This window comes from Zeus faber, assembly GCF_960531495.2.
Source record: "Zeus faber genome assembly, chromosome: 6".
Taxonomy (NCBI): Eukaryota; Metazoa; Chordata; class Actinopteri; order Zeiformes; family Zeidae; genus Zeus; species Zeus faber.
Window position 1 is genome coordinate 26,782,371 of NC_137201.1, and position 10,720 is coordinate 26,793,090.

The following is a 10,720-nucleotide window of genomic DNA, read 5'->3' on the forward strand; positions in this document are numbered from 1 at the left end:
TAAAACTTATTGTACAAAGTGGTAAGTTATAAATGAGTGTGGTAATCAATGTGTGTGTGCACGCAGGCCTGCTCCTTCTTCAACTCCAACGCTGTTCCTCTTAAACTAGCTCTGGTCAATGCTGACCCACTGGGAGAAGAGATCAACGTCATGTTTAAGGTACATGCACGCATACACACACACACACACACACACACACACACTAACAGACAGATAGGGGAGTAGTGAGAAGAGGAACTACCCAGAGCAATACAATTTTGTGTATCTCTCATTGTTTTTACCCACTTCTTGGTACTGATAGATTCTTATGGATTGTGATGGTGACAAGTTGTTTTCATTGTATTATCTCACTGTTGATATGCCACAGTGTTATATCTTCTTTATACACTTCGGGATTTTGGGGATTTGTTTTCCTTGATCATTGGCGAGTTTCGGGCCTGGGATATTTGTCAAGATAATATTTCAATATACCGCCAGTAAAAGCCTTTGAAACTGTAACTGAGATGAAGATATAAAAAATGTATATCTATCTGTCTATATATATATATATATATATAAGTTTTTATTCAGGAACTCACATTTGAATTTCACATGTTGCCCTTATGGTGAACGGTAGCCTTGAGTTGTAATTTCTGTTCTTGTATTTGTGACCCCTGGTGGTGAGAGTGAAGCATGACTTGAATGAAGCAGGTCTTTTTGCATGTGTGTTCTGCAATGTTTGTTTATATATATTTCTGCCTGTATTTATGGGAGTGGGTGTAATGGTGTCTGTAATGACATAATAAGTACAGATGTAAATTAAAAATTAAGTTAAATGGACTGCATTTATCCAGTGCAAGGAAACAAGCAGCTCATCGGGAGTTCTTAGGAGTTGCTCTTGCCCAAGGACACCTCTGCAAAGTAGCCAGGAGGGACCGAGGATCAAACCACCAACCCTCCAGTTCCTAGACGACCGCTGTACCTCGAGAGCTGTTTCCGCCCTTCATGTATGTGTTTTTTTTAGATGTTTATCTACTTCTGTGTGGCTGTCAGGTGGGTGAGGACCTGAGACAGGACATGCTGGCTCTCCAGATGATTCGCATCATGGATCGTATCTGGCTGCAGGAAGGTCTGGACCTCCGTATTGTCAACTTCAGATGTATCTCCACGGGCAAGGACAAAGGTGACATGCTCATATTATCTGTCCTACTTTGGACACTTATTGTCACCTTGGTACCGAGATATAAAAACATCCTTACTAGCCACCAAAGGTCTGCAGGTCATTTGTCGTGTGTGTGTGTGTGTGTGTGTGTGTGTGTGTGTGTGTGTGTGTGTGTGTGTGTGTGTGTGTGTGTGTGTGTGTGTGTGTGTGTGTGTGTGTGTGGGGCAGGCATGGTGGAGCTGGTACCATCTTCCGACACGCTGAGGAAGATCCAGGTGGAATACGGAGTCACAGGCTCCTTCAAGGACAAACCTCTCGCAGAGTGGCTCCGCAAGTACAACCCTGCTGAGGATGAGTACGACAAGGTAACACATTGTAGGCACATACGGTATAAGCTTGTTCTAGAATAGATTTTTTTTTATTTATTTATTTATTTTTTTACTTTATTTTATTGGAAGACTAATGCAAGACCGACAGTATCCAAGCGATGCAGTATGTTACCTTCCTTTTTTTTTTTTTTTTCTTTAACAAACAGCCCACCCCAACTTCCATCCAATCCCCCTAGCCGGCCCTGGAAAAGATAAAAACAAACAAATTAAAAATATTTTAAAAAGCCACTACAAACAAAAACAACAGTTACAATAAAAGTAATATTAATGATACCAACACCAGTATAAGATAGAAACGTTGACAGCCTTCATAGCGTACAAAGTGTTTCAGTATACATTGGGGTATAATAAAATAGAATCTTGTATATGATGTGTTCAGGTGCATCTTCCCTGCCCCCTAGTGCCCTGTGAGGGTACTGTCAATGACTGCCAATTTATTGGCAGCATTTTGACAAAATCATGAAAAAAGACTTCAATTATTATTATTATTTGTTAATGAAAATGTGTCCTATTTTTCTAAATTTATTTTTCCATAACTCATTCTGTTTTGCTTTAAAACTCTGAAAATTTGTCACCAATGCGATAAGAAAATAAACATGCCGTAATAATGCGCCTGTTCCCGTGTTAATTGTGGTCGGAAGTGGCCGGCAAACATTTTCAAGTTTGTCTTGAGCCACAACAGGTTGCGATACACTGCTCTGAATAAAAGGATGAACACAAAAACGATATACACAGGCATGAGTTCACACAATGAATTACACAATGAATTAATTCATTATTAGAGATGATGAATTATCCCTGCCTTCCCTTATCCCTCTCCTCCTTTCTCTTCCTTTCCTCTTTCTTCTCTCCGTCCCTCCAGGCATCGGAGAACTTCATCTATTCCTGCGCAGGGTGCTGTGTGGCGACGTACGTGCTTGGCATATGCGATCGCCACAACGACAACATTATGCTCCGCTCCACCGGTCACATGTTCCACATCGACTTCGGCAAGTTCCTGGGCCACGCCCAGATGTTTGGCACCTTCAAGAGGTGAGGCGTGTCTCGCTGTAGGGCCAATGGCGGCACTTTGCATCTCATTGCGAGCCGCCGTTCACTTTGCATCGGTAGCCGATCACAGCTGCACTGTGCGTTCACAAATTGACGCCCATTAAGACATTGCGAACATATTAAAACCGTAAAGCGCTCGACAACATCCTTAAATCCAGGAAGGACATGTCAAGTCTTTTGTTAAATGATTGGGAAAACACAGATAAGAGCGAGTATCTCGGAGGACGACTGGGGATAGGAGCTATTTCTTGCGATGTGGTGGGTTCAGTGTTTACATACACATTTAAGAGTCGCCCAGCGCCCTCTCGTTCACCACTGGGATTAAGTGTCTCTCGTAAAGGATGCCGAATCGTAGGAAAGGAAGGGCATAGAGAATGTGAATTTCTCGTTCACATCCTCTTCCCATCCAGATTTTTCCCCAGGAGGTCGGATGACTCCGACCAGAGGTGTTTTGAGTGTTCTTCAGTGTTCGCCCCAAATGCGGCTGAATAACATTACACATTAGTCGGTAACACGTGCACGGTCGTTCAAACCCACCGGTGCCTTTATTTGACTGGTTTGATTCAGTTTAGGTCTCGGACGTCCCTCAATTCCTCTTTTTCCTCCGTCAGGGACCGCGCTCCCTTCGTGCTGACCTCCGACATGGCGTACGTGATCAACGGAGGCGAGCGCCCCACCAGCCGCTTCCAGCTGTTTGTGGACCTGTGCTCCCAAGCCTACAACCTTATCCGAAAACACTCTGGGCTCTTCCTCAACCTGCTGTCGCTGGTGAGCCGCCGCACGCACACACGCATACACACGCACACACACACAAAGGGATTACCTGTGTGTGTGTGTGTGTGTGTGTGTGTGTGTGTGTGTGTGTGTGTGTGTGTGTGTGTGTGTGTGTGTGTGTGTGTGTGTGTGTGTGTGTGTGTGTGTGTGTGTGTGTGTGTGTGCGTGTGTGTGTGCGTGAGAGTGAATCTTTATATCGTACTTGTCCAAACTAGGTTGCTGTGCAAAGAAAAATTAAAAATATATTGTTGCTTGTAACGGCCTCCTGGCTTCTCGGCTTCCCTCTGTACCTGGAGCTTGTTCGCTGTGGTCTCTTGGCTGTAGCTCCGTCCTCTTTTGTGGAACGGCCTCAGCTGGAAACTTGTATTATTCCAGACCAACAAAGGCGGTGCTCTGCGACGGAGAGTTCTACCGAATTCCTTTCTGCACCCGTTCAAGCCGGCAGAGTGGAATATGCAAACCAAGTTTTGTTTTTTTTGGGGGTTTTTTTGTAGTGAACCTCCCAGAGGTCGGCGTGCTTCAGCGTTGTCCTGGAAATGTGGGCTCTCAGGCGGCGCTAAATGACTCCTTAGAGCTGTGTCTGTAAAGGATTGCTGCAGTTTGCCGCGGGAGGGAAATTGTTGCCGGTGTCCCAGTTACATACTGACGCGACTACAGAGTGCCACAAATTACATTTCACAGCTTTGTGTTAAAATCACATTTTATCTACCTTTTGAAAATTGGAGGTTGAAGATCCATTTGCTATGTTTATTGATGATTGTTATATACTGTAGTTGCTTGTGTTATTCATACTGCTGTGATATATGCTGCAATAGTATAGTATATATACAGTGTGTGTCTGTGTGTGTGTGTGTGTGTGTGTGTGTATATATATATATCTGTATACGCTTGAGCTTGTGTCCGTCCTTATGGACATATGTGTATTAATTTGTGTGTACGTACGTCTCTCAGATGACGTCATCTGGACTTCCAGAGCTGAGCGGCTCCCAGGATCTCAAGTATGTGTACGACGCTCTGCAGCCTCACAACACAGATGCAGAGGCCACCATCTTTTTCACCAGGTACACACACTGACCCCCCCCCCACGCATGTTACCACCCTGCTGTTTCCACGGTTACGACAACAAAACGGGCAGACCTGGAGAAATGTATAGCTTACATTTAAAATCCCTGTAAAGCTAAGATAAATGTGTTCTGAGTTTGTCACACCACAGAAAAAAATGTGCTATTAACCACCCAGCCAAGCTAGGAACCCAGCTAGGGGTTTGAATGACTAGAAAATTACCAAAAAAAACCACCAATATATAAAATTTGGTTTTTAAATCGTGAAAAGAAAGGCACTTCCCTCTGTTCTGAAACGCTGGGGGCGTGTCCACTGGTGTGTCTAGTTGCTCACTTCAAAGCGCCGCTGCCCGGCTCGGGGACTCCCCCGCTCTCCGGCGACCCCTGCTCGCTCCTCCGCAGGCCCGGTCGGGGCCTGCGGAGGCCCGCGGAGGCCCAACGTCACCAAACCCCGCACGGTCAAACCAACTCGACCTGTTCTTTATTTGTTCTGGGCGTCTGTGGCATGAGTTGATGGTCTCCCCGAAGACGCCTTTTACTCCAGGTGTTTATTCCCAAACCAGCGCTACTTCATCATCCCGACCTGGTGTCAATGTAATGTTAGGGGGAGGGGCCGTGCCAAGTATGACCACTCGACGTCATGGAGTCATGATTTAGACCCACCCAAAAAATCCGGACCACAAAAATGGTGAGAAACAGTTCAATGGTCTAACTCCACAATTCAGTACTACACCGCTCAGGCTTTTCACGTGTTTTCAGCAATTTCTTTTGAACATGTGTAAAGTGTTTAGGAGCATCACTGAATTCACTTTGCAGGGACTTAAAAGTTTGATATGAAGCTTATCCGAGTTCCCCTTTCATTTGCTTTGGTTTGGAGTGTCTTGTGACCAGTTATTACAGTTGAAGAGAAACGTCGCCCTCACACTGGGATTGATGCACTTTATGTTATTTTGAGGGAGACCGTTGCTACGGTCCACATGGACCTTTTATTGGATACAGTCAAAGGTTTCTAACCGTACAGGGATCAAAATGAGGTTGAACCTTTATTGTATTCAATAAAGTTATGTGCGGAGCATTTCAGGTGTGAGGGCTTCATTAAACTGCTCAGCCCACGTCATGTGTTCCTGGCATTTGAGCTCAACCTTTTTTTTCCAGATTTACAATTTGGATTTCATGAGTTTTGACTCTCCAGCACTAAGAGATATCTATCTATCTATCTATGTATCTATCTATTTTTTTTTTAATGACTTGAGGTGTGCTGAACACAGTTAGAACACAGTAAGGTAGAGCAGAGGTTCCCAACCACTGGGCCGTGGACCGGTGCCGGGCCCTGGGGCATTTGCCACTGGGCTGTGAGAAGGCGGGCGGGGGTGCCCTGTATAGCCTGTGTTTTTTTTTTTGTTTGTTTGTTTTTTTTGTGTGTGTCAAAGCCCGGTCAAAGCAATCTCAAATAGAAAACAGGTATTGTATTTCTATACAATCTATTTGTCTATCCATTATTTATTTTCCCTCCCCACGCTGAACCATCTGCTGCTTAACGGTCCGTGATAATAACAAGGTTGGGAACCCCTGTGACAAAGCGCTCACATTTTAATGGAGAAATGACCAGCAGGTGGCGCTACAACCAGTCTAGCGACGGTAATCTCATGACAACAACAGAACCCGTCATCCAACCCTCCGGTTATTATGGACATTTTGTGCTTTGAAAACCGGTTTGGATGAGCCGTTTACAGTGTGCAGACCTGGGATCCTCATTAACGCTCTCAACTCTCACTCCACCTCCGTTTTGTGGTCTGGTTTTTTTTTTTTAATGTCCTCTCATCTCCCTGTTCTCTCCTTTCAACTCTCCTCCACTTCTTTCTTTGCTTCTCTCTCCTCTCTCATTCATCCTCATCCTCTATCTCTCCTTTGCTCCCATGTCGCCTACTCCCTCCTTTATGTCCCCTTTTTATTCCCTTTCTCTTTTCTCTCTTCTTTCTCTTTCTCTTTTTTCCATTCTTTCTCTTTCTCTTTTCTCTCTTCTTTCTCTTTCTCTTTCTCTTTTTTCCATTCTTTCTCTTTTTTCTCTTCTTTCTCTTTCTTTCTTTCAGTATTTATCCTCATGGTTGTCACCCGCTCCCTCATTCCTCTCTCCCTCTGCAGGCTCATTGAGTCCAGTCTTGGCAGCATTGCCACCAAGTTTAACTTCTTCATCCACAACTTGGCTCAGCTCCGCTTCTCGGGCCTCCCGGCCAACGACGAGCCCATCCTGTCCTTCACCCCACGGACCTACAGCCTCAAACAAGACGGCCGTATCCGCCAGGCCTCCATCTTCTCCTTCCAGAAGAGATACAACCCTGACAAGCACTATGTGAGCTCCAAAAAAAAAAAAAAAACCCCACTCCAAAAAAGTTTAAAAAATTCTTTTTTTTTTTTTTTTTTTCCTTTTAGGAATTGGTAGTTTTACCAAATGATACAAACCAAAACAGTGGGTTTGGACTTATAGGACAGGGTTTTAATTTCCTTCCTCAGACATCAGGACAAAGAAATGATTCCTGACGGTTGCCACCAAATTTCACTTCTTCATCCATAATCCTCGTAATATAATTTTGTTTTTTACTTTTAACCTCACACTTGGTAATGCCTCCAGGAAATTCCGTTCTGCGATAGCTCTCCTGCCAGCTACGAGCTGCTTCCATCGTGAACGTCTTCTCTTCTCTTACCACATGTTTACACACGACATCTGAGGGGAATCTCACTTGATCAGAATAACTCTGCTGACCAAAGCGACGACTGTGTGACTCATTTGAACAGCTTAGTTTTAATACAGGTGTAAGACTTCCAAGAACCACACTCCATCTGGCACTGGCTAGATGGACCTTATTCAAGTAAGAATAGGAGAAATGCATTGTTGGTTTTGGTGTTTTTAATCAGCTGTGTTGACAAAATGAACATGTTGAATCCTGCCAGGTTAGTCCCGTAGTGGTGACACTCTCTCCTCCTCCTTCCCGTCATCTTTCCAGACCTACGCGGTCCGGATCCAGAGGGAGGGACAGAACGAGCCTCAGTTCGTTTTCCGCACTTTTGACGAGTTCCAGGAGCTCCACAATAAACTCTCCATCCTCTTCCCCCTCTGGAAGCTGCCCGGGTAGGACGCCACCTCCCACACTCCCACTTGGATGGAAATGCATCGACGCAGCCTCACTTTGTGAAATTTGTTAAGTTAGTTAGATTCATCAATAATGAAATTTGACCTCTTTTCCTTTAGAGTTCTTCTTCCCAGCACTCTCCAACTTTTGCGATTGCTAGCGTTTTCCAAGATTAAAATAGGGGAACGATGCATATTAAAAAAAAATAACAAAAGACAATGACATAAATGTAAAGGTGACCTATTTTGGTTGGAATTAAATTCAGCCGTAAAGGAAAAAGAGATACGTGAATACAGTGTATTTTGATGCTCATAAAATCACCCCCCCAAAAAAAACATGGAAGCTTTTCTCCACACTCTGGCTGCTGGTCAATGTTCCAAGGCCTTGCCTCTCTGTCTCCCCGGTAGTTTCCCAAACAAGATGGTGCTGGGCCGCACGCACATCAAAGAGGTGGCAGCCAAGAGAAAGATGGAGCTGAACAACTACGTCCACAACCTGCTGAGGAGTTCCACAGAGGTCACTCAGGTGAGTGGGTGGGGGCGGGGACGAAAGGAACTCGTTTGGGCGGAGCTCGTGTAAGGGTCCGAGTTCTCTAAAGGTTTTTGTTTTTTTTCAGAATCAGAATAGTCTTAATTGCCAAGTAAGTTTACACGAACAAGGAATTTATCTTGGTGTTCGGTGGATACATGAAACATAAATGTAAAACAATAAGTCAAATATTAGTGAAATATCTAAGAATATGTCAAATAAGGCTGTTTTTTTTTTTGTTGTTGTTGTTTTTAATAAAGCTGTACAGTTTTATTTTTGAAAAGGTCCTTTCTGTTCTCGTTTCAGTGTGACCTCGTCTACACCTTCTTCCACCCAATCGCGCGCGACGACAAGACGGAAGGGTTGGATGCTTCATCCAAAGCCCCAGGTAAATCACTGCACCATTCATTTCCCGACCTCCACTTCTATCGCTTGCCGTTGTACTTATATGAGGTGGTATTGATCGAACGAGGGCAATTGAACGTGTTTTATCAAATGCATTGTGTATGAATTTCCCAGAGCCTCCGCCCCTCAGCCCCACGTCTGGAAGGGTAGAAGGAGAAGTGAAGCTCTCTGTCTCCTACAGGAACAGCACCCTCTTCATCATGGTCATGCACATTAAAGACCTGGTACGCAAACTGGAGGCTACTTTATGCTTTTACTGAGGTGCCGCGTGGAGCGGTCTTAAGTCTGAGTTGGGTGTTGTCTCCATCAGTCTGCCCGTTTATTTATTTGTTTACCTTCAGGTTTCAGAGGATGGGACGGATCCCAACCCGTACGTGAAGACCTACCTGCTCCCCGACCCGCACAAGACTTCCAAACGCAAGACAAAGATCTCAAGGAAAACCAGGAACCCGACCTTTAACGAGATGGTGAGCCGACGGCGTTCATTTCGGTGACAACTCATGTCTTTTTATTTATCTATCTATCTATTTATTTATTTATTTGTCTATTTATTTATTTATTTATTTATTTTGGGGCGAAACACACCACTCGGCCTTTCGCACGTAAACGTGCCAAATACACAAAGTGTGGTCCTTTGGTCTTGGACCGGCGCACCAGGCTTTCTTGACGGGTTCTCCCTCCCTCCCTCCCTCCCTCCTCCGCAGCTGGTGTACAGCGGATACAGCAAGGAAACCCTGGGCCTGCGGGAGCTGCAGCTGAGCGTGCTCAGCGCCGAGTCCCTGCGCGAGAACTACTACCTGGGCGGCGTCACGCTCAGACTCAAAGACTTTGACCTCAGCAAGGAGACGGTCAAGTGGCACAAGCTCACCGCCGTCCCCTACTTCTAGACCCCCTCCGAAGTGAAAGCTCCGGCGCCGCCGTGCCGCGGGAGGGCCGGGCCGGCCGCGGCCGCGCCCTCGGGAGGGGGGGGCGGGGAGGACCCGAGTGCCACTCCTCCCCTCGCGCCATCGTATCCTCCACTTCCTTCTCTTCTCCTTCCGCCCCCCCCCCCCCCCCCCCCGTCCCTCATCTGTTCCACACTAATCAAGATTGTTGGCGATGAACAGTCTCTATCCATCGTCTCTCCTGTTTTGTAGCTATAACAGAGCTGTAATGTTTTGTACATTTTGCCACTAGAGGACCAAAACAGCTTACTTTCAGAGGAGTATATATAGATTGACACATTTATTTTTTAAGGAACAGAAGGGGCTCATTTTTACATTTTTCCTTTTATCTGAATAAGCAAAGTTGGCGCATCAGGATTTCCCTGCTTTTGCAGCCGAGACTTCGAGAACAGTAGGTCCGGCGAGCTAGATTTCAGGACACTAGTTGTGACCTCACAGTTCCCTCTGATGTGTGTGTGTGTGTGTGTGTGTGTGTGTGTGTGTGTGTGTGTGTGTGTGTGTGTGTGTGTGTGTGTGTGTGTGTGTGTGTGTGTGTGTGTGTGTGTGTGTGTGTGTGTGTGCCAAAGGAAACCCGTCTCCAAAATGAGGGGAAGGGAACAGGGTGCCTTTGTGCTCACGATCTGTTTTTAATCACTCAAGTTGGCCTTATCACAAACGTGCGCACGGACAGACACACACACACACACACACAGTATATATACATTAGTCATTAGTTGTTCCAGAACAAGTTAGGTGCCAGAGGAATTTATTTTCTGCAGGTTTTGAGTTTTAATACTACTTGACTCCTTGATGCTTCTACAGCACACATAATGGAGACGTCACATTGTAAGCCGATGTTCAGGTTGCTCGCTGATTGCATGCCAAATGTTTCACCCATACGGCCGGATGACGGCGCGTCTCGGAACTGCAATAATAATGGAGTCTGGGCGAGGTGCGCGAGACTCCAGCAATACCACCATCGTTTCCTACAATCCCCTGGGAGGTTGGCAATAATTGAACTGCCAGTGCGGTCCAGATCCATTCCTATCCTCTGGTTCCTGTGCGACAACAGATTGGTAAATATCCATCGACTGTTCATTTTCTTCCTGCTGTGGTTGTGCAACATTTGGCCAAACGATCACAGATCCGCAGTGGAGGGGCAATAATCCAGGGGCCATCTTTACAAAAAAGGGAACAAGACTCTGAGGAAGAGAACCGCTGCTTTCTTCTCTACTTTCTTGCTAACTATCAATCTTTAAATGTTTAATACAGAAATTATGATGAATTTATCTGGAAAAAAGTTTTTTAAAGAGAATATCTA

At 45.4% G+C, this 10,720-nt stretch overlaps 1 protein-coding gene across 1 annotated transcript in view; it reads left to right on the forward strand.

Moving 5' to 3' along the window:
• pik3c2a (phosphatidylinositol-4-phosphate 3-kinase, catalytic subunit type 2 alpha) overlaps positions 1–9,481 on the forward strand; it is a 44,550-nt gene extending 35,069 nt beyond the window's left edge. The window contains exons 21-33 of the mRNA XM_080001686.1: positions 67–159; positions 1,033–1,162; positions 1,370–1,506; positions 2,393–2,562; positions 3,192–3,348; positions 4,306–4,415; positions 6,558–6,765; positions 7,418–7,542; positions 7,951–8,068; positions 8,378–8,459; positions 8,591–8,700; positions 8,818–8,943; positions 9,181–9,481. Of these exons, the coding sequence (XP_079857812.1) occupies positions 67–159; positions 1,033–1,162; positions 1,370–1,506; positions 2,393–2,562; positions 3,192–3,348; positions 4,306–4,415; positions 6,558–6,765; positions 7,418–7,542; positions 7,951–8,068; positions 8,378–8,459; positions 8,591–8,700; positions 8,818–8,943; positions 9,181–9,363 (1,749 nt within the window). The 3' untranslated portion in view covers positions 9,364–9,481. The remainder of the gene's footprint in view (positions 1–66; positions 160–1,032; positions 1,163–1,369; positions 1,507–2,392; positions 2,563–3,191; positions 3,349–4,305; positions 4,416–6,557; positions 6,766–7,417; positions 7,543–7,950; positions 8,069–8,377; positions 8,460–8,590; positions 8,701–8,817; positions 8,944–9,180) is intronic.
• Positions 9,482–10,720: the final 1,239 nt, after the last annotated feature.